We start from the raw sequence: 23533 nt of genomic DNA, 5'->3' as shown, positions 1-23533 counted from the left end.
CCCTATGTGCAGGAAATTAAGGTAAACGGCAAGAAGTGCCGAGCACTGCGGGACTCTGCAGCAACTATGGACGTTGTTCACCCGTCTTTCGTCTCCTCGAGTGATTTTACTGGAGAGTGCGTTAGGATACGGCAAGTGGCCGAGAAGGAGAGTGTCTGTTTACCGATCGCAATGGTTATCATTGAAGGAGAGTTTGGGAAACTTAACACCGAAGCCGCTGTGTCAGCCGCCCTCCCGGAGCAATTTTCCTACCTCTTCTCAAATAGCTCAGAGCAGCTGCTGAGGGATCAGGGCAAATCATTCTTTGCCGACGTGGCGTACATGGCCCTCACGAGATCCAAAGCGCGCCCGCTGTCGAGGGAACTTGACTTTGCGTCGGTGAGCGAACAGCGGTGCGGCACACGGACCGATCAAGGTAACTTAAGTGGTGAGCAGGCACGGGAGAGGCAGAGCTCGGAGGCTGGCCTAGGCGAGCGGGTCCTGGAGGTGAGTGGGAGTGACGCGTGCAGTGCTAGAGACGCGACGCCGCAATTAGGCGACGCGGGCTCCACACTCGCTCCGGTTTCCGCCAGCTGGCAGGAGCAGGCTGCAGTTGAAAGGGAAACTCGGATTCGCGAGCAACAGGAAGATTGTTCACTAGCCGATCTGAGGAAGAGCGTCAAACGGGGAGTGAAAAAAAAGAGGGTTTCATTTGGTAAGGAATCTGGCTTATTGTACCGCCGCTACACGGATAAGCAGGGTCGCAAATATAAGCAGCTTCGGATTCCGCGAAAATATCGCCGGGAAAAATGAATGACCTCATTTGCTTCCTCAGAAGTATGTTTTCGGTCCAAGTGATTTCAAGGGGACCATTCTATTTGTAATTATTATTGCTGATTAATAATTGTTTCTATTTTGTTGCGTTGTTAATTTGAAAACTGGTTGTTTGAGCCTTGTGTACTAGATCGTACACCTGCCTCCTGTTGCAGCGGGAGCAAAAGGGGGATAGCTATTTAGTTAGGTTGATTTGGATTATGGCCTTGTCTGGTGTTTGACGGGAGACAGAGGGCACTTGTTCGTGTTGGGTGTTGCCTTTTGCCGGTCGGTTTTGCAAGCTGCAGAACGACCAAGCGGGACCAGTGGCGAGAAGCAAGGTCTTAGGAACGACCCGAGCGGAGCTGGTCAAGGTGCCTTGGCGACGACGCGGTGAGCAGAGCTCCTGTCCTGGCGAGTCGGACCTGGGCACGTGAAGTTACCTGGCGTCCCGACACTGGACGTGAACTTGGACGAGCCTGACGAACGTGCGCGCCCGGCATCCGAGCCACGTGGAGGCAGCTCGTCTTCCCGGCGCCTTATCTGAGGGCGGGGATGCTGTTGTGCCATCACCACAAGCCCGGATTCCGAATCTGCAAGATGCAGAATCTATCCTGCGAGCGCCCTAATTCTCCCTTCACAAGTCAAGATGCTGAGCCGTCAGGCAGCGGTGTCCTGCGGGAGAAGCCTCGCCGAGCAGCATGTTTGGACGTGTCAGCGAGTACCAGACAGCCCGGCGCCGCACCTCCTCTTGCATGGAGGTCACCACGCGCGCGAACTTTGAACCGGGTGGCCAGCGCGGTCGCTGGTTGGACCCCTCGGACGACCGTCGTGTGCTGACTTTGTATTGGGCCGTTTGAGTGACAATGGTTCTCGGGGATTATAAAGCGGCGAGGAGGCCGCCTCGAAAACAGGATCCGCCGACCCACCGGGAGACAGTGTCGCTCCCGACTGGGGTGAGATGTGTCACGCGTTTTCGCCAGACGTCGCCGTGCGGGAACAGTCGCGTTTGTGTGAGCTCTCGGCCCCAGTGCCGATCCGATCTTGTCCTGTACAATGACCTGTATATAATGTATAAAATCCCTTTCGTTATTCTCATCGACGCCTGGCTCGGAGTCTTCGCTACCAACGCTCTGTCACGAAACGGGTGACGAGCGCTACGGGACCACAAAGCCGTAATCGTGGTGCAGAGGTGCAAAGTTGTAACAAGACGGAGACGGCGGCAACTTTTACACAATTGCCGACGGTCCATGGTAATTCGCGACTGAAAGGGATAACTGCGGCTATATTTGTTCCACGTTTCAAATGCTCCGTGCAAGCTGCCACGGGGCGGATAACAAGGGGGGGGGGGGGCAACAGCCTGCGAAAGCGCGCGGCGTCGACGAAGCCCGCGCCTTATCGCCGCCGTGTGCATGCGCAGCTGCCGAGAGGCGTGTCGCAGTTTCGCGGTGGCGTTCAAAAGGCCGCCGTTATCGACGCGGGCCTCGGCCATCTGCTGGGCCCGAAGAATGCGCTCGGCCAGGCACCGGATGCAGCGCCGTCCGGGCCCGGTGGGCATCCAACATTCCGCCGAGCTTGCACTTGGCTGCCGTTCGTCGAACCCTGTCACGGCGGCCGATTCCCAGCCAACCAGAGAGGCCGCAACAGGCGCCCGGGCCAATCGGAGCCGACAAGATGGCTGAATTCGACGATGTCCGGAATAGCAACCTAGCTACGACAGACAGCAGAGCAGTGTTGCCGACGCCGGTATTTTGCGGTTACAGTTGCTTTTGAGCTTATGCCCGTAAGTTTTGTGGTAAAAACGTCACGAGAGATCGCACTATAATTACTGGAGGGAGCTCTCGCACTGGGATCGTTTAGGTATGCCACGGGAACGATGGTTGGCACGTGGATTTGCCCGATTCTCGTGCCTTGTGGCTTCAGACGGTCCCGTTGCTTTGTTTACTGCGACTCTACTCCCTCCATTGGCCGTGTAGCGGCGGGAGCGTCGCCTCAAGAAGAGGGCTCGAGCCGAGCGGCCGCTCCCGAGATTGCGCTGCACCCGCGGCTGGCCGGCCTCGGCCGACCTGGCCACGGCGGCTGCCCCCCTCCGTGCCGCCTCCCACTAATGGGCGACCCGAACGCCAGCGTCTACGCACGGCCTAAATATCAACGCCACCGTATCTTTTTCTAAGCGATGAAGGCAGTAGCTCACAGCGCACACGAACAATCATTGCGACCCGCTTGCATTTACAACGCACTATTTCGTTGAAGATGGCCCGTGTGCAAGGTCAACAAAGCCGCTCGATGCAACGGGGAGGAAGTTTAGGCGAATCTATGTACTAGCCGTAATTACGATTCTGCCCGAAGCGCCGTAGCGATTCTAGCCGGCCTGTAATCGTCATGGCCTCCGAGATCTGCTTGCAGAAGCGCCGAACATCTCGGGGAGCGTATATGGGCAACGTGCCCCGAAACTTGGCGCGTCAACAGCAGCTCATGGCCTAAACGGCGTTTTAGTCGGACAAGTTGTGATTTCGCGCCGGCGAACTTGATGGCTCGTCTTGGGGTGCGGGGGAGTTATTCCGTACGAGTCCATTTCGTTTGCTGCTGACGTGCCGACTGGCACTTCAGCAGCACGTCCACACCACGTTGTTGTCGTTCAAGACATCAATTCGCGCACGTCCACACCACGTCAGCAGTTCTCGACTGTCGCCGACTGAGACAGCCGCAGCAACAAAACGTGACGTCGTTCGCGCACGCCGATCTACGCTACAGCTACTCAATTGATATTCTCCATGGCTACGTTTTTTTCTTTTCTCTTATTCGGATTCGGCAACACACCAGTCGAAGGATCCAGTCAAGGGGATGGGAAAGGATCGACGGCCAGTTCACTTACGTTTATTTACGCTGCGCAATTCGGACGAAACGAATGCAAGACCTTTTTTTAATGTAGTGGAGAAAACGTTTCTTCTCCTTGGAAACGCAGAATCAGAAGCACTGTAAAACAGTAGACGCGATATAATGACTGAATGGATAATTAACTAAAGCTAAATGTTTAAGTTATTAGTTAGCACTCTTGGCGAAAATGCTGCAAGTACAGAAGTGCAATTGCGAAACCATGATCACGTATAAGGCATTGCAATTGCAGCGCTCAAGGCCTGTCAAGTGCCACCCCCCCCCCCCCCCCCGTAGCAGCTGTGTTTCAATGTTAACCGAGTGTTCCGAATACTTACGACAAAGGCTTACACTCTCCGAACTCGCGCAGCTTGCTCGCAGAGAAGATCAATACAGCGTAAGCATTCCCTGACAGCAACCGAATATTGTTTCATCATTGCTTCAAATATAGTAAAGCAATGAAGGGGGCTAGTTGGTGAACGTTCATGGTTATATTGCGCTCAGTTTTACACAGACGATATTAAGAAAGGACAGGACGTGGACGGATGTAGCGCAAACTACCAACTGTTTAATAATGTTAAATAACGCGCTTATATACAAGGAGATACGGCGCGAGGAGGGGGGGGGGGTACAAAAGATATGACAAGTTCACGGAATGTGATAATAGTTCGGGTCAGGCATACATGGTTCACTGGCACCCGTTCGCCCTGGCAAACTCAACCTCAGCTTTGATAAGCGCGATGGACGGAGTGCTTACGCACATTTCTTTTTCTTTTGCTATCGCAAGCGCCTCCCATATTTCTCACTCCGTTTTCGTTTTTGACGTGCCAATGACTGTGGCGCTTTCTAGAAGCGGAGAGCATTTGCATTGTTTGCAATGTGCCGCCAGGTTGCTGGGTGCTGTCAGGAGCTGGCACGTGTATTTGTGCTCCCGTAACCTATCATTTAGACAGCGTCCAGTTTGCCCGATGTATACTTTCCCGCAATCTAGTGGGATTTGGTAAACAACAGAAGTTGCACATTCCACATACTTTGTCACGTGCGTAGTTTGACAGATCGTAGCACTAGTGTTTGCCTCTATGGATCCTGCATTCACCCTCTTGCACATGCCTTTTAGTTTTTGTGGAGCGGAGAACAGAACTTGAACGTCATGGCGTTGGGCTGTCTTTTTTATCCTATGTGACAAGCCATGAATGTAAGGCAACACCACGCACATTGCAAACAATGCAAATGCTCTCCGCTTCTAGAAAGCGCCACAGTCATTGGCACGTCAAAAACGAAAACGGAGCGAGAAATATGGGAGGCGCTTGCGATAGCAAAAGAAAAAGAAATGTGCGTAAGCACTCCGTCCATCGCGCTTATCAAAGCTGAGGTTGAGTTTGCCAGGGCGAACGGGTGCCAGTGAACCATGTATGCCTGACCCGAGCTATTATCACATTCCGTGAACTTGTCATATCTTTTGTACCCCCCCCTCCTCGCGCCATATCTCCTTGTATATAAGCGCGTTATTTAACATTATTAAACAGTTGGTAGTTTGCGCTACATCCGTCCACGTCCTGTCCTTTCTTAATATCGTCTGTGTAAAACTGAGCGCAATATAACCATGATTGCTTCAAATGTTTACACTAGCAATCAGAGCCGGAGCTCGCTCTACAATCACCGATCACTAACCAATCATGATTAAACCGGTTAATCACATTAATTGCAAACGACCTTCTCGCCTTACGCAAAATGATAAAACACGTACGAAGAGTTTGAACACGCGAGACAGGACTAATTTGGAAACGCCTGGGCGAGGCTATCGGTCCTGCATGCAGTGGACGCAAAAGTGCGCGCCGGATACTCACAGGCGCTCGGGCGGCCATGACGAGGAGGGTTTTCGTCGACGCAGCCAGCGTGACGACGGTCTGCGGCGTGGAAATCCGCCAAGAAATGCGCACACAGACGCCTTCCCCCTTTCCTCGAAGAACACACCAGACACAAACGGCCGGGTCACAAAGAAGCAGCCGCAGATAGGTGCGTCCGTCGGCGAATCCAACACACTGAAGCAGTTCTGGCGCTTCCAGCAGACGGCGAACGACGCATGACGAGTTCGACGCGATTCTTTTATCCTCGGATTCGGGAAGCTGCCCACTAACACGTCACACCAGCAGCCAATTCCGAAAACTCGCGAGGGTCAGGTCGGCGCGACCTGGGCTCACGCAAGGGCTACGACGACTGTCGGGGTCCGATGCACGTCGCCACGACGGAAACTGAAAAATCAGCGGTGCGAGCGAAGACTGTATTTCACACGCAATTCGAATATGCTGTGTCTTTCTCTGGTGGAATTCAAAAAATAACCGGCGGGTTCATTACAAAGCCACTTTAAACAGTACGTTCGTGCGAGATTCTGCAGAATAAACCATCTGCAAAGACTACGGATACTAAGAATAGCATTGCCGAGCACTGTGGCAGAGTGCGAGTACTTCTGCTGGGACTCGAGCAGACGGATACAACTACATCGAACGACGACAATCAATCAGTGTGACGTCAACGCGACGTTTGGAGCCATGCGTCAGTGACACAGTCACACACCATCACACAGCGGGTCCCTCACAGCTCCGCACGTTTCGTCGAGCATAATTCCTTCCTCCAGCAGCAAAAGGCAGGTTGTCCCTCGGCAAACGCACACAGCAGCTGGGTCGGCAAGTTTCTCGAAAGACAGGTGCGAGACGACCGGCTCGTAAACGTCGCCTCGGAAGGGTACCAACAGCAGGATCACCGGACAAGTGTAGCAGAGCGCGGCGTCGAAAACAACGGCCGCCTTAACCGCACACAGCGGCGGACGATCTCTTCTCAGCTGGAGCTGCAGACGACCGGACCGACACACACGGGAGGAGCAGACGATATGCAGCGGCTGCCAGAGCAGACGACCGCCGGCCGCAGCGCAAGGAGCACGGGCAGGAGGCAGCAGACAACATCCGGGAAACAACACACACGGCCTGTCACGATCCCACGGCGAGGAGGAGCTTGAGAGGAGAGAGATAGAAGATGGCGAGAGGAGGTTCCTCGGCCGTCGGACAGGTCGGCCACCGAAGGAAGGCCTGGAAGGCTTCGGGACGTCGACGAAGCTCCGGTAGTAGCAGCCCGGCCGCGCAGGCGGTGAGAGAGAGAGGAGTGCGACCTTTCGCGCAAGCAAGCGAGCAGGTGTCCCAGTGCGCGGAAAAACGCGTGTTTGTCGCCTCCGCTCTGAGGACCGTGCCAGGCGGATGCCGCCGCGGTGTGCCCTTCCCCCCTTTGGGCAACGAAGGAGTGCCCCTGGAGAGACGCCGCGTGCCAGCGAGCGAGCCGCCAGGTGACGGACTGCGGCAACCCCGACTCGCGGCGCGGGGTCGGCCGACGCCAGCTGTCGGACCGGCGCGGATGCTCTGCGCACCGCGAAAACGTTTATCTCGACGTCCGCTGCCCTCCCACCAGCTCTCCGATCGGAGAGCGCGAAGCAACCACGACGACAGAGAAAACAAGCGTCGCTCCGCGCTCACCGCCGCGTGGCTGTCGGTCTGGCTGGGTGACTGCTGACGCACGGCGGAACAGCGGACACGACGCCGTGGTTAAAAAGGATGGGTCAGCTTCATCCAGGCACAACCGCGGAGGCATGTAAACACTCACAGGGGCGGCTTCGGATGGCACAGAAAAGCAAGCGAAAAGGCTCGCGAGCTCCGGTCCTGCAGCATACCCCTGCCCCTTACGAACACACCTATCCCATTCTTTAAAACAGAAAGAAAGAAAGAAAACGTGAATGGAGCGAATGAACAGTAATGCTGGGGATGACAGCCACAAAGAAGCCTGACGGACATCCGTCGGAGTTTGACAGACCCGGTCCTCAGTACCACGTTTCACACAACAGCACTCCTACGCACGCGGTTGAAGGTTCAATTCCCGACCGTAGCAACTGTATAATCGATATCGTTGTCGCGATGCCCAATAACTGGCCAAGGAAAAATTGCGGCAGAACCCATCTCACGATGACTGTCGATGGTAATGCGTTAGCATTCAATCAATATAGCGACACAACGTATTGCCACCGTCGAAACGAGGCAGTACGCATGACGCATGTAACTTGCGTGTAATGTCAGGACTCCTCTTTCGCGCTTCCCTAAGAACACACGGCGCCATCTCAAGCCGCCACCGCGAAGCCTGCGCGTGGCCTCAAGAGATGCGCGGCATTGGTGAAAAGCCTCCTCTCTCTCGCGTTTACATGATGACGATGTCTTCTTGACATCTTGAAGGGGCAGCGCAATATGACGGACAGAAGGCAGGAACACACAGGACAGCTGTCCTGTGTCAGCGCTGTCATGTGTGTTCCTGCCTTCTGCCTTCGTCATATTGTGCTGCCCCTTCATGATGTTCAAGCAGTACCAACTCATCCAAATGTCGATCCTTCTACAATGTTGATCTTATTGGCATCCCCTTTGAAACGGGCTGGTGACAAATAGTCACCTAGCCTGCTTGAGTTTCTCAAGTGTGCTATAATTTTTTAATTAAATTACGTGCTTTTACGTGTCATCACCACCATCTGATTACGAGGTACGTCATACTGGGGGTCTTCGGAAATAATTTTTACCACCTGGGGTTCTTTAACGTGCGCCTAAATATATGTACACCGGTGTTTTCGCCTTTCGTTCCCGTAGAAATGCGGCCGCGTGGTCAGGATTTGATCCCGTGACCTCGTGCTTAGCAGCCCAACATCATAGTCACTAAGCAACCACGGCGGGTTCAGGTGAGCTATTCACGCTTTTCATTCAAGCAGTTTTGTATACATCTGTAATATTTATTTTTCTCTCCCTCAAAACTTCTGTATCTACCTTGTACCGCTACCTATGCCTGTAACGGATCTGGTCGTATCGATGTCTTCCCTGCTTTCTTCCTCCAATACACGAAACGTCTCTTTCTTATCTCGACTGCTGACCGGTTGACGCTTCCGTCCACTACAAATCCAAGCGCTTCTGGTAAGTGCACGTTACCTACGGGTCTCACTGGGTGAATCCCTACTCGTTCCATTTTGATGCGCTGAGTGGCCCCTGGATTTATGCGGCAGCATACATATGCCTCATCTAATTGTGAGTATTTGCTCCGCTATGTTCTTGTCCTTGGGACAAATATTGGTACAGATTAAAGGCACTATAAGCCTACGCTCCAACATCCAGTCACGACGATGAGCAAGTAGATCAGTTTTACGAAGATGTTGAATCAGCGATGAGAAAAGTGCAAACTCAGTATACTGTAGTCATGGGCGACTTCAATGCAAAAGTGGGATCAAAGCAGGCTGGTGAATAAGCAATAGGCAACTACGGCGTCAAATTCTAGAAACGCTAGAGGAGAGATGCTGATAGAATTCGCAGAGAGGAATAAGCTAAGAATAATGAACAACTTTTTCAGGAAACGTAGCAACAGAAAGTGTACCTGAAAAAGCCCTAATGATGAAACAAGAAATGAAATACATTTCATACTTTCTGCCGATTCCAGCATAGTGCAGGATGTAGAAGCGATAGGTAGGGTAAAGTGCAGTGATTATATGTTAGTGAGGGCTAGGATTCACCTCAATTTGAACAGAGAAAAAAAATTGGTCAATAATAATAATAATATTTGGGGTTTTACGTGCCAAAACCACTTTCTGATTATGAGGCACGCCGTAGTGGAGGACTCCGGAAATTTTGACCACCTGGGGTTCTTTAACGTGCACCTAAATCTAAGTACACGGGTGTTTTCGCATTTCGCCCCCATCGAAATGCGGCCGCCGTGGCCGGGATTCGATCCCGCGACCTCGTGCTCAGCAGCCCAACACCATAGCCACTGAGCAACCACGGCGGGTAAAAAAAAAATTGGTCAAGAAAAGACAGGTCAACTTAGAGGCAGTAAGGGTGAAAGCAGACAAATTTAGGCTGGTACTTGCAAACAAATATGCAGCCTTAGAACAGAGAGATGGTGATGATAATATAGAGGTGATGAATGAAACCGTAACGAGGCTGGCTTCAGAGGCAGCAATTGAAGTGGGAGGTAAGGCACCAAGGCAACCAGTAGGCAAGCTCTCCCAAGTAACAAGCGAGGAGGTTGCGCCGGAGTGACTGCAACAGCCAGGCAACTAAAGGAAGCTGCTGTCCCGTCATCCACACCCGCAATGACTTCTCGATAATGAACGCGGCACATACTTTGCAAGCCGCACGCAGGTATACACACGGATGCCGACTCAACGCACCCACTCTGCGACCAGCAGGGAAGCTCGCCAACGTGAGAACTCGTTAAAAAAACTCGGTGCCCTTACGCTCTGTGAAGAAGAATGACCAGCGAAGCTGTGTGTGTATATACATGTGGGTCCCCTAATGCTTCGCCTCCGCCGCGGGTCGGCCCGGCATTGCATTATCTTCGGGGTCGGCGCACGTAAGGGGAGTTTTGTGTCTGCACACGGACACGATCCCGGGGGAAACTAGTCCTTAACAGCTTCGCTGTAATTCGCTGTAAAATTGGCCATGTCTTTGTGTTTCTTAATAAATAAATAAATAAAATAATTAATTACGACGACTAACCCGGGAGCACGAGTGCGTCCGCGCTGCAGCGCCGAGGGGCGCCAACGAGCCAGCTGTGGACGATGAATAAAGGGAAATTCAGACATCCAGCCGTTCATAGCAATCGCTATAGCAAAGGAAACCCATGCGGCTTCCTCGAAAGAAAGGCCTCGACGTTGAAGAAGAATTCGTCCTGGTCCGGTTATAACTCCACCTTGCGAGTTTCCGCAGAACTATTCTGTCAAAGACGACGATTCTGGGCCCCATCAGCAGCCCTTCACAGCTTCGCTGTAAAAGGCTCTGGCCGGCGTCTCCGCCAGCAGCCGCGTCGCTCGCAACGAAGCCAGGTGGCAGGCGGCGACTCGCCCCGTCTCGCCTGCGGAATCCGGGTTCCCGGGAACGGGAAACAGCAGACGTGCGCGACGTTCTCCGGGTGCGCGCGCATGTCGTCGTCTCTGGCCTATGTCCCACGGGAGAGCCGCAAATCGGGCGCCCTCTGCCGGTGCATTCTCTCTATACACCGCACCTATGGAAACGTGCCGAATGCTGCAGTTCGCGAAGTATAATCATCACCGTGATTATATTTCTGTCCGCTGCAAGACAAAAGCCTTCCCCAGCGATCTCTATTTACCTGCCTTGACTTAGCCAACTCAGTGCTACTCGTATGCCTGGAAATTTCCTTCCTGATCTCCATCACGCCACTTAATTACTTTTCGTCCTCGACTGTCTCCCTTCCCTTGGCACCCATGCTGTTACTCTAATGAGCGCCGCTGGTTATCTGCGCCTTGCACGTTACAGGACCTGCCCATCTGTCCTTCTTAATATCAGTTGTAGGACGTAATAACGGCTAAACGATTTTCGCACGCCTAAAACATTCCCCCACCTCTCGTTGTGTGGTCCTCAGTATATTCTCAAGCTTCTTCGTTCTCCACCAAGTTTCAGGCCCAAAGAATAACTTAGAACGCAATGATTACGTACTTCTTTTTATCAAGGATATGACCAAGCTTATTTTTTAAAATTCAGAAATACCCTAAAGGGCCTTCCGGGCACTTTTACATAGGCGGGGTTACAATAAACGTAGAAAGTTTACTATGAAACAGGTGAACAGTCATTAACAGCAACATCAATGAAACAGACAATAAATGACACTCCCGTATACAAAAAAAAAACATATTGCAAGGTTGTAGACATAAGGATCCGTACACAAATGTTATTCGGTGCTAAGCGAACTATTCAGCATATATGTGCAAATGCATCGTAGATTATTACAGAGACGACATCGTGGGCTTCACAATGCCTGACCGCATATGCCATTTTTATTCGCCTCGATATTTCCTTATCGTGATACCGGTACGCTGAGAGAACTTGACCTAGAAAACCCCACACCCCTGCAAAGGTCAAACAGGCTGCAGCTACCAATCGCGGGATATACGACTCTCAAGCTGATCGTACCGCAGTGTGATGTGTGTGACTCATCAATTGTGTTGTCGACAAGGGCGTGCCAAACTGACGTGCATAATTACGGCCAGCTTTGTTGCCGCAGCGTTGCAGTATTTTCCACGAAACTGGCACTGCACAGATAAGAAAGCAGTGTACGCCAATGCTGCTGTTCTCTCTCTCTCTCTCTCTCTCTCTCTCTCTCTCTCTCTCTGTGTGTGTGTGTGTGTGTGTGTGTGTGTGTGTGTGTGTGTGTGTGTGTGTGTGTGTGTGTGTGTGTGTGTGTGTGTGTGTGTGTGTGTGTGTGTGTGTGTGTGTGTGTGTGTGTGTGTGTGTGTGTGTGTGTGTGTGTGTGTGTGTGTGTGTGTGTGTGTGTGTGTGTGTGTGTGTGTGTGTGTGTGTGTGTGTGTGTGTGTGTGTGTGTGTGTGTGTGTGTGTGTGTGTGTGTGTGTGTGTGTGTGTGTGTGTGTGTGTGTGTGTGTGTGTGTGTGTGTGTGTGTGTGTGTGTGTGTGTGTGTGTGTGTGTGTGTGTGTGTGTGTGTGTGTGTGTGTGTGTGTGTGTGTGTGTGTGTGTGTGTGTGTGTGTGTGTGTGTGTGTGTGTGTGTGTGTGTGTGTGTGTGTGTGTGTGTGTGCGCGCGCGCGCGCCAACTTTTCTTAATGCGAAGCAATCTTACTCCATATGCCAGCTACGTTGCCGTACCTCGCGGTCTAGCCCCGCTTCGGATCTAAGAAAATAAGCTGATCCAGCTAACTGTTGGAATCAATGTTACGCAAACCGCTTTGCAGGCTATCCGGCTATCGCATCGTTCGCGCAAGGCGTTATCAAATGGCGCAACGTGTCCGGCGAAATCGCGAGTGACTCGAGCGTGTCTGCGTTTGAAGTGCGCGGGGGTTGGACTATCTCGCGCAATTAACAGTGCCGCGTACATACCTGCAGTGACCCAAGTTGTCTGCTAACTTGGGTAGCTATGCGCTGGCTGCTAGCTGCGTAGAGAAATTGGGTCACCACGTCTACGTGCCACCGAGCATACGTGCCCGAACAGACAACTTCCGCACAGCGTACGCGATGTTGGTGCGTGCCCACTCCTGGACGATCCCCCGTAAGGGATTCGCCAAGGTGACACAAGACCTTAAGTGTATAATCACGTCGATAGCTCACGGGATTCGCAACAAACGGCATCGCGCCGAGCGCGGCCGCTAGACGGATAGTGATTGCAACGATGTCGCAGCCGAGACACAATATAGGGATAAGCGAGCAGTTTCCAAGGTAAATGTACCTGGTAGCGAAGCTTCCATAGGAGCCCATACGTTCAAAACATGGCGGTCCATCGGCGGTCCATGGGGCTTAGCGCCATCTGTATGTGGTGGGAACACTTCCGGCGGAAGAGAAAATAATGTGACGCCATGTCCGTTAAAAGCAGAAGTGACGTCATTTTGTTTTCGAAGGCGCGAAATTTGTTTTGTTGTTCTTCCTTTGGAGCTATATATTCAAATGCCCTGCCATTCGACTGGATGGGCATTTCGAGCTTTCAGCGTGGAAAGCGATGCAGGAAAAGGCCAGCCGTACGGTTGTCGAAATCGCATCCCTGCACAGAACATACTTTCTTTGGAGGCGGACGAAAGCTTTAGGTGTAGAGTGCTGATCCTATTGTTGGATGCCAAGCCCGTCGGCCAGCGCGGTCGCACGAAAACAACTACACAATTATCTGGCGGTCGTAACTCACTACATTTGACTGAACAGATTAAGAAGCAATGAAGCTACCCACGTCACCAAATTCAGACAAACTTTGACAAGCAAGAAAGCACGAACTGTGAGGGGGGCGTATTTCAACAGGTGATACGAGTGCGCCTTTCTGCATGCCCATTTCAAGACGTGCGTTGTATTGCGAGTGATAGTGGCGTCAACGCCCCCTGTAGCGATGGGAGCTTAAAAGAAATGCATTTATTAATAATAATAAAATTAAACTTGTATTTTCTTAACTCGTCAAGAATGTATAAAATTGTCTAGGAATTTTTTTTTTCGTTGAATGAATCTAACTGTGTCTCGTTTGAATTAAAAAACGCGTTTTTCTTTCCCAATGTTTGTTCCCTCCAAACATAGTCGCGCTTCAATCGCTGCTCCCATAACCCCCCATGCTGATGTCGGTGACAATCTGTACTGAACCGCTTTTCGCCCGAAGCTTCGCGACCTATTTGGATCGACCTTGCAGTTTCTATAAAGAGCTTCAACTGGAGTGTGTTATTACGGCAACATATACTGTGTCGTGATAAATCACTGCGCATTGTCTTCGGCAGCGAGACTGCCCCTTTCCGTATCTGCTGAAGTGCTCACAAGGTACCGTGGCTTCTTCTTATGTACTTCTTGTCGTTTTTTCGTATGTGTGTGCTTCGGAATTCCACAACTTCACAGCCACTGCGTACAACACTGATATAAAACAGCCCACCTCCTCACGATGTCTAAACATTCCGCAAAAAAAAAAACAAGAAGAGAGATGCGCGCGCCATGCAGTTTTATCACCGCCCTCCTTCTATCAGGAGGCGCCGCAGAAGTGGGTGAGTGTGTGTGTGTCCGCGCGCGCAACCACGATGTTTCTACTCCCGAGTGGACAGTGTTTCGAAACACCCGATTCTCCGATGAGCTGATCCAGAGTCGATAGGAAATCGAACTGCAGGCGGCAGTCGCTAGAGAGAGTCAAGCATGGGACTCCCGAGGCTTCCGACACCATCCCTTTCCAGCTACGTGCCCCGTCAGCCTCAACACAGTCGGGAAGCGAGTTGAATGAGTTAACAGGGACACTGCAAGGGCAACATCAAATCAGCTTAACATGAAAAAAAAAATTCCGGAAGAAGCCATCCGACGATGACTGCCAACGTTAATGCGATTATCATTGACGCAATGTAGGGGCCCACCGTACGGCCACCACTGAAACGCGTCGCGTATGAGCCGCGCGTATATCAGCCCGGTTCCTCTCTCGCGCTTCCCTCTGGGTACGCTGCGCCATCTACAGGCGCCACCACGAAGTCTGCGCGTAGAGGAATGCACATCCAGAAAAGCTCTCGTGAATACACAGGCCGCGGGTTCTGCTCCGCTCAGCACGGGATAAATATATCCTGTGTGTGTGTGTGCGTGTGTGTGCGTGTGTGTGTGTGTGTGTGTGTGTGTGTGTGTGTGTGTGCGCGCGTGTGTGTGTGTGTGTGTGTGTGTGTGTGTGTGTGTGTGTGTGTGTGTGTGTGTGTGTGTGTGTGTGTGTGTGTGTGTGTGTGTGTGTGTGTGCGTGCGCGTGCGGGTGTCGTTGAAGGCGCCACATACCCAGTGGCAATACGACCCAAGTTGATGCGACGGTCGGTTTTGACCCGACTCCCACAGCCCATTGATCCGATGATCTGCCCATTAGTTCGAAGTTTATTGTTAGTTTCGACAATACGTGACTGTCATGGCGACGGAGCACAGGCGAGGCTATGCACGCCTGACTAGACAAATGACGCCACGAGCACAGCAGACAACCTTGCAAAAAAGAGAAAAGGAATATATATATACATATATATATATATATATATATATATATATATATATATATATATATATATATATATATATATATATATATATATATATATATTAAGGATAGAGTATTCTTGTAACAAAATGCCTAAAATGTCTTAATTTGCCAGACATTTCATGCAAGAATGGTGAAGCAAAATGAGCACAAGAAGTCCCAAAATACATGAAATTGCATATAGTCGATCAGGAGGAAAAGCAATTTCTTAAACAAAGCTAGTTGTCGACAAAGTGCAGCTTTGATATTTGTCTGAACACGGAAAGAGTTGAACAATATTCCATAATACCAAATCAAGCATGCTCATCATTAAGTAACTAAATTAGGAACCTGCCACTGTAATAGTTGATTGCCATAGTTTGTTCTGGTTTTTATCTTAACCTCCAGCATGCTAGCTCAGGCAGACCTCTCTGCCTTTCTAACAAATTAGATCTCTCTCTATCTTCACCTCTTATAGCCAGCGTTTCTTTATCTGAAGAGAAAAGCATTCGAATTTGCTGTTAGAAATACATGTATGCGAAGCAAGAACACTCAAAATTGCTCTCACACCTTTTGCTGCGACGGGTGAGATTTGTAGACTCGTTGAAAGAAAAGCGTACGCGCGCACTTGGTACAAAACAATGTCTTAATGTTTGCATGTTTTCGCACTGAACAAACTTAAACTTGGCAGGTGTTAACCGTCTCGCGTCTAGTGGCATAACCGGTATCGCAGAGACGGCGACTTCGATATGCGCACCCGAATGAATGCAGCCGTTCGAGTTTCTCCGACTTCTCACCCTCCTTTCGAGGCACATCACGCGCAAGGCGCTGTTTCACGAATCACAGATCGTGAAACGCCGACACGATTTTGCTGGATGACCAAACGCGACGTCAAAACCTGAAGCCTATTTCGCCTAAGCGTCCAGTGTGGATTTATGAGCTCAGATTCCGTCCGTCTCGAATTCTCGACTACGCAGGCTATAGAGGAGGTTAACAATGTTCTTAGCACTTAAGCTGCAACTACTAGTGATGTATTGGCGCGCAGTCGAGCGCCTCTGCAACGAAATGACCTGTGTAACGAAGGGATGATTCTGTCCAGGAGCTTTACGACGATAAGACCCAACTGTATAACAAGAATGATTTCGGATGACGCAAGAACTTCGTTATAAAGGCGCTCGACTGTACATGGAAAAACAAAATGCTCTTTTGGTTACTTTTGAATTCTAAAAATGCCTTTTCTGATAGCTTTTGTTTATTTAGACTGCCGATAATTAAAATAAGGGCCTGATGAAAGTAGTCAAAAGTATGCTCATACTTCTAGAGGTTATGAACAACACGCATACTTTTTTTTTTTTGCATTCGAAATAGTGTTTCCATGCTGTAGCTTTAGAATTAAGTGACGCACCAAACAAGTAGGCAATAGTGGAGTCTAGAATGAATAGTGAATAAACACAGCTGAGCTTAAGTTTTCAAGGTAATAGCGTGCCATACTAATCCAGCATACAGATTAATTGTGTTATGTTACGTTTCATACAACTTACAATATGCGTCCACTGCAGATCTTCATGGAACAGTACACCCAAGAATTAGTACTCGAAAACCCTTTCAGGTGGCTTCAATTGAAACGTTAAAGAAGATGCAAGCTGAATTGGCTTGTTAATAGGTGCAATAACAAACAATATACTTCGTTTTCTTAAAGGGACGGACAACTGCTCGAACATAAATCGATATAACACCATTTATAGAGAGATTGTCTAACGTATTGGCTACAACGAGCTCTGTTTTTCTCATTAAACGTGAATTTACATTTTAAGTTCTTCACTAAATCTCGCGTAAAATGACCTTTGGCAGCCCACGCGGCAAGAACGTGAAGCGTTCTATCACGTGACCTATCAGTGCACGCGGCTCCCGGTCTTTTTATTAGTATTGATATGCAGTACACTTTTTTCTGTTATATGTCTTTTTTTTCTAACTTACGGTGTACAGATGCACCTTAGTTTGTAGTGGGTAGAAAAGTATATCGACAGAATAATGACAACGGGGGCCAGCCAGGCACGATGCAGACGTGTACTTGGGGGAAAACGCGGTACCTATATATATATAAGAAAGGTGTGTGCAACAACGCAAACTTATTGTATACAAGCTTTTTATGCGAAGCATATTACGAGAGCTCAACCCAGCTCCTCAGGCGCGGCGGTGTCGCCATGAAACCACGTGACACCGTGACGTCACGACAGAGGAGAAGTGGCTTTGGCTCAACTCTTGTAAGACGGGCTGGGTGGGAATCGAACCAGGGTCTCCGGAGTGTGGGACGGAGACGCTACCACTGAGCCACGAGTACGATGCTTCAAAGCGGTACAAAAGCGCCTCTAGTGAATGCGGTGTCACGAGGTTTCAGAAACGAGCTGTTTCTAAGGCGTGCGTCTCTTGCTCAGGCGCACATTTCGTTGCCGCGCCGAACGCTGCTTTGCTCGACGCTCACCGCGTCCAATGCGGGGCGCGTAGTCGCTGCCCTGTAGCCACGGAGTAAGACATATAGGAGGTGAAACTCCCGTCAGCGCGAGCGAGCGCGGGCGACCAGATAAAGTCACAATTGTTGCATGCGCCGACGCTACCCTATGCAGTGGCGACACCATGCGGCGCGTCGTAGAAGCAGCAGCGGAAAAAAAAAAAGCAGCGCCCGGCGCTCACTCCGGCGGCACCCGCTCAAAGCAGACGACAAGCAGACGACACGGGTGTTTGCTTCAGCGGGCACGCCGTAACCGAACTGCGTAGGTGCGCGCACTCAAGAAAACTGTTTTGTTGTGTGCCCATAAAAAAAAGCAACACGTGTGGCAAACTTCCGCCAATCTCCCTCTTATCGCCAAGCAGCTAGGGCAACTAGTTTTCGCGAGTCTTATAAAAAAGAAAAGGAACGGAAACACATGCACGGCGGCATCCTTCCTAAGCGCACCCCTGTGAGCACTAGAGCGAGAAACAAGCGGTCGCCCTTTGAGCGATTAGGAACGAGATAGCCATCAGTTTCGCAAGTGCAAAAAGCCGAAAACCGCCCGCCACGGAGCAAGATAGCCCTGGCTACAACCAGAAGCTACGTATCATTTTATAGCTGTCATGGAGAACGCGTTTTATTTTTTACTGTGCTCAAATGGCTGAGGCGTAGCAGCATTTGCTCTTCGGGCTACAAGCGGTAAAGAAGCGCGCGAGAGTTCCCTCAGTAGAAGCAGAGTAAAAAAAAAAAAATGCAAGGACTCTGGTAGAAGTCAGGCGCGCGCGGCCGAACGGGAGCAACACTCGACCGGTTGCCCTGGCAACCAAAACAGCGGTAATTTCTTCCCATGCCGCCAGGTGCCGCCAGCATGAAAATATATCCGCGGGCTTGTGACCTTTTCTGGTCGCCGCAAACAGCGGAGTTTCCACTCCTATATTTCTTGCTCCGTGCCTGTAGCCCATTGTCTTACACCCCTTGGCGGGTCGACGGGAACGCTGTCGCGTTCCACTCTTGAAGGCAAAGCAGTAATGTATGAGTTGTTTCTTCGTCTAGCCGAACCAAATATAGCCAAGCAACAGCAGTTCACCAGGCTAAACAGTGGTTCAACAACTAAAATAAAGGCTAGTATGCTTCGCATCCTGGGCTTAACCTTACCTAAGCCACAGCCATTTTTTTAGATTCAAAAGCGGTTGAAAAGTTCCGAATGTAGGTGGTCAACCACAGTTGCACTCACCCCTGTGAAAGCACAACGATGGGCGTCTTTCACAATTTGCGAGGCGGGCTATCGACGTCGCTCTTACGTCTCAGCGTTGCTGGAGGAGGGAACCCTTTCTTTTTCAGAGGCTGCTGAGATCGAAAAATTCCGCTTACAAAATATCCACGCGCTTTTGGAAGTAACCGCTGCAGGTGTAAACACTACCGAGTGTGAGCTTTGCATTGCGCCATAAAAAAATTAGTCGTTAAAAATCGGTTGTCAGTCCTTAACGTTCAGCTGGATTCAACTGATAAGACGACAACCACACCGGATAGACCATGGACTACCCATTGACCCAAGTTCGCGTGAAATAGTGTGGATAGGGAGAAGCAGACAAACCCACAAACAGACAAACATACCGCTAAGTAACTGGGTGGAGTTCACAAAGAATGCTAATCGTATTTAAACTGTTTTTCTAAGAAGCTATTTCCGTTCGTTTGGCCCGAAAAGATGGATCGCTACACTGTAGTAAACGAGGGCAGAGTGATATTTGCGCTTTTATAAATTTCCTGCTGAAACAGCAGGGGTCGGTGTGCGTGCCTAAGTTCCGTCACACATTTCAAAGTAGTCACTCGTAGAATTGAATTAAATTATCGAGCCTAACGTCCCAGAAGCTGCGCAACGGGCTGTGCAGGACAGCGTACGTAGCGGCGCGCGGAACCACCCCACGAGCGCGCAAAGCAGGAGGGTACGCACACACGCGGCTGCGATTCACGCGTGCGCAGCCCCACAGGGCGGCTGCCACGGCTGGCAGTGGAACTCGCGCCCGGCAGCGCCACGCCGATGCACAGGCGCGCGAGCTACGGGCCCCTTCCCCGCCGAGTTGTTTTCGGGCAGGAAAAGCTCTGACGCTTTTACTGTGGTAACTCCCTAACTCATTTAGAATACAAAGAATTATATCCGGTTGTTATTTATTTATTTATTTATTTATTTATTTATTTATTTATTTATTATGGAACCCACAGCGCCAAAGCATTACAGTGGGGGGGGGGGGGGGTACAAGAAGAAATACATACGACACCTCTGCTCCTGTACAGTGTTAAAAGTGATAACAAAAGAGAAAAAACGAAAAAAAAACGGAAAAAAGGCAAAGCCCTTAGCAATGCACATCTACAAGATCGAAAAGAAAGCATCATTTGATTCAACCATCACAACATCACTCGGCAGTCTATTCATTCCCTAATGGTTTTAGGAAAGAAAGACATTCTAAACAATTCCGTTTTTGTCGCAAATTCACGGACCTTAAAATCATGGTCAACACGATTGGATCTATAAAAAGGCTCTTGCACAAACTTTTCTCGATCAATCCGAACAGCTGAATAATAAATAGCATGGAAAAACTTCAGCCTCAACTTCTTACGGCGCATGTCTAGTAATTCCCATTTGAGTGCTTCCTTCGTACGCGATGCACTGTATTGAGCCCCGCGTATGCCAGATATGAAACGAGCGGCAATGTTCTGCAGCCGCTCTAGCTTATCTTTATCTCTACGAGTAGGCGGGTCCCAAACCGTACACGCGTATTCCAGAATTGACCTCACATAAGTCTTGTACAAGATGTCCCGACATGACTGTGGAAAAGTGTTTGCATTTCGGCGAAGAAATCCCAGGATTTTGCATGCTCTAGCAGTGACATAATTAACTTGACGGCGCCAATTCAAAGCGGGAGTAAAATAAACACCTACATATTTAAATTCGAACACCTGTTCCAGCATTGCATTCCTAATAACATACGGTTGCATATCAAGGTTTTTCTTCCTTGTAAATTTCATATGAACAGTTTTAGACAAATTCAAATTCATATTCCATTTGACGCACCACTCTGAGATTCTGTTCAAGTCTTCCTGAAAGATCTCAGCATCACGGTCACAAGTGACTACTCTATAGAGGACGCAGTCGTCCGCAAATAACCGCATTTGAGACACTATTCCGTCACTAATGTCGTTCACGTACAGCAAGAACAATAGCGGCCGCATCATGTGCGCGAGGTTATATAATCCGTGCCTTTTTGTAATAGTTAGACGCCAGCGCTCGTCCGTGTCGCTTTTTCTTGAGCTGTGTGTCCACCCTCGCGCTCGCTAAGTCATCGCGAAACGTGGCGCGTGTCTAGTTTGCTTAGGCTCCTCGGTCCCGTCGTCCCCGCGAATGCATATAAACATCAGGGTAAATGTGCTCGTACCGTTGTTCAAAATTCTGTGTCACCTCTGTGTCGTGTGCCAGACAGCTTCGCTGGTCCGCCTTCAAAGAGTGAAATGGCTCACGATTTTTTTTTTCTTTTCAATTATCGGGCGAAAAACCACCTCCGCAGTCACATGTAGACACCGCCTCTCTACAGCGCACCGAGGCTGCGCCCGTGCCGGTTCCACGGATCGAGTTGAAGAGGGCAAAAGCCAAGCGAGGATCGGCCCGTCGCAAGCTTGCATAAACGCGCACGCCCGTACGCGCAAACACACGCGCGCACAAAAGGCATCGCGAGTGGCCTTCCCTCTCTCTCTCTCTCTCCGGGCAGGTTCGCGAAAGGTGGCCGGTTTTTCTCGCGCGAGGTGTGTTTCCCCCTCCTTCTCGGCAGCGGAGAAGTTCCCGGAGCTTGAGGAGAGGCACACATCCGCCTTCCCCATGAATGGAGCGGCGTCGGCGGCACGATGGCCGCCCGGAGGAGGCTCGACATCCTACTCCTCTGGTTCTTCTTGCCGCTCTCCGTAGACAGGGCTTCGTTAGCTGCTGCAGGAGGAGGGAGGGAGGGGGAGATCGCGTCCGGACGATAATGGAAACGCGAAAGGGTCGGCCGATGATGGTGAACCGCGATCACTCCCCCGTCCGGGCGCTCGCCATTTCACGACGCGCCGAAGCAACGAGGCCGCTGGACGCACGCCGACGACTCCTCCTCGGAGTGACGACATATACGACTTTGGCAGAGCGCCCCGCAAATAAATCGTCATCGAGGACACCGCTTCCTTACCATATATCCTATAGCGCGGTGCGCGCAACGCTATACAGGATCGCTATGCAAGTCCCGCCACAGGAACTGCATCCAGCCGATCCAGGGCACAGCGGCGAGAGAAGAGTGACCGAGGGCGCGGTGTGGCCAAGGGTGATCACGGTTGCGAAAAACCATGTCCCCGCTAACGGATCATTTCAAAGGACGCTCGCGCGCACCTGCGACACGGCAATGGTCGTCTGCGAGTCTGCGGACGGGCGCGAGGTCGCCGGTTCGATTCCCAGTTACGGCGCCACCGCTGTGCGAACGGGGTGCAAAAAACGCACGTGCAACGTTCTCTTGGGCGCATTTTGAAGAAAGCTAGTTGGTCGAAAACTAATGCGGCAAAGTAACTAATCTAACTGAAATCGTCATTTAACTAATAGAAATGAAGTAATTAGGGTAATAGGGACGACAGCTACACTTTCAGAGAGTCAACAACCAAACTAACACGCGGTGTATACAGAGTTATTGACGTCACATACCCTCCGTTCTTTATTGACATAAAGATGCATAGAATAGTCGTTGAATTGCCGCACCACTCGCCGCTCGAGGCACTTTTGCGTGTATTCGGGGGCTTAATTCTTTCACGCTCGGAAAAACACATTTATGTAGCACGTATTGAGCAAAAGAAAACTGTGCCGGGAGTTCTTCATGCTGCTCTTTAATTTTCAGGTTGCAACTTTTCAACTAATTATAATACTTCAGAAGATTATTAATTAATTAAGAAAAATTATGTAATGATGCGTAATGAAAAACATGATCCGAGTATCTCGAAGCGTCGGCAAACAACATTTCCTTGGTTCTGTCCAGCTACGTGGCATTTCCAGATTTCTTTAATCTTCGTGCATGATACTTGGGACACGGTGTATAATTAAGTTCGAAATTGCAATACAGTAACTTAGGTTTCGTGCGCGATCGCGGCCTCATTCCGAAGGGGGCGGCGGGGGGGGGGGGGGAGAGATAATAAAAAAGGAAAAAAGAAAGAAAGAAAGCAAAAAACAGTCGTGTGCTTAAATTTAGGTGCACTTAAAGAACCCCATGTGGTCGCTCAAAAGTGATTCGGAGATCCCCACTACGACGTGCCGGTCTCGACACCCAAAAGCACGTACTCTAACCTCGGTCTGGCGTGAAAGTGCCACGACTCAATGCGTCCACATGCCAAATCCTTCGATGCTCGTGCCACGCATACAGCCCGCGCTGTCAAGCCGCTGTGTAGGTGCGTCTTCGTTGTTCGGGTTAAGTCCGACGACGGCTGTACCTCGGAACCGCGACCCCGTGCGGCACGCGGCCGTCATCCGCACCGGAGGCGCGGCCGAGCGCGCGCGCTGCTTGCTGCGAGGTCGCCAGATTCGCTTTTCGGCTGGCCTTTGTTTCACTTTTTTTTTTTTCCGCTAGAGGTCGTTCACACGCCTGTCGACAGCACGCGGCTCGCCAAAGCAAGCGCCCGGCGACAACTGCGGCCGACGCGGATCGAGGCCGGATAAGCCGGTCGCGAGGATTAGCTCGCGAGCCCGCAGCTGGCCGATCATCCGCATGCTTGCAGAGCCCGGCTTTCGCCCTTTCCAGAAGTCGTCGCGCTTCTCTTTCCACCCTTCACAACAACCCCTCCCTCCTCTCCCGTACACAAGTCA

General features: G+C 50.7%; 1 protein-coding gene across 2 annotated transcripts in view; it reads right to left on the bottom strand.

Moving 5' to 3' along the window:
• Nucleotides 1-23533, bottom strand: part of LOC135908078 (probable ribonuclease ZC3H12D) — a 151171-nt gene that overhangs the window by 75172 nt on the left and 52466 nt on the right. The window contains exon 1 of one of the 2 annotated variants that reach the window (XM_065439820.1): nucleotides 5514-7618. The exons of the other annotated variant lie outside the window; for it this stretch is intronic. Within the exon in view, the coding sequence (XP_065295892.1) occupies nucleotides 5514-5531 (18 nt within the window). The 5' untranslated portion in view covers nucleotides 5532-7618. Of the gene's footprint in view, nucleotides 1-5513; nucleotides 7619-23533 lie in introns of those variants that run through there. 2 annotated transcript variants of the gene reach the window in all.

The sequence above is a fragment of the Dermacentor albipictus genome, chromosome 5 (genome assembly GCF_038994185.2).
Source record: "Dermacentor albipictus isolate Rhodes 1998 colony chromosome 5, USDA_Dalb.pri_finalv2, whole genome shotgun sequence".
NCBI lineage: Eukaryota > Metazoa > Arthropoda > Arachnida > Ixodida > Ixodidae > Dermacentor > Dermacentor albipictus.
This window is presented reverse-complemented; position numbering and strand designations above follow the sequence as displayed.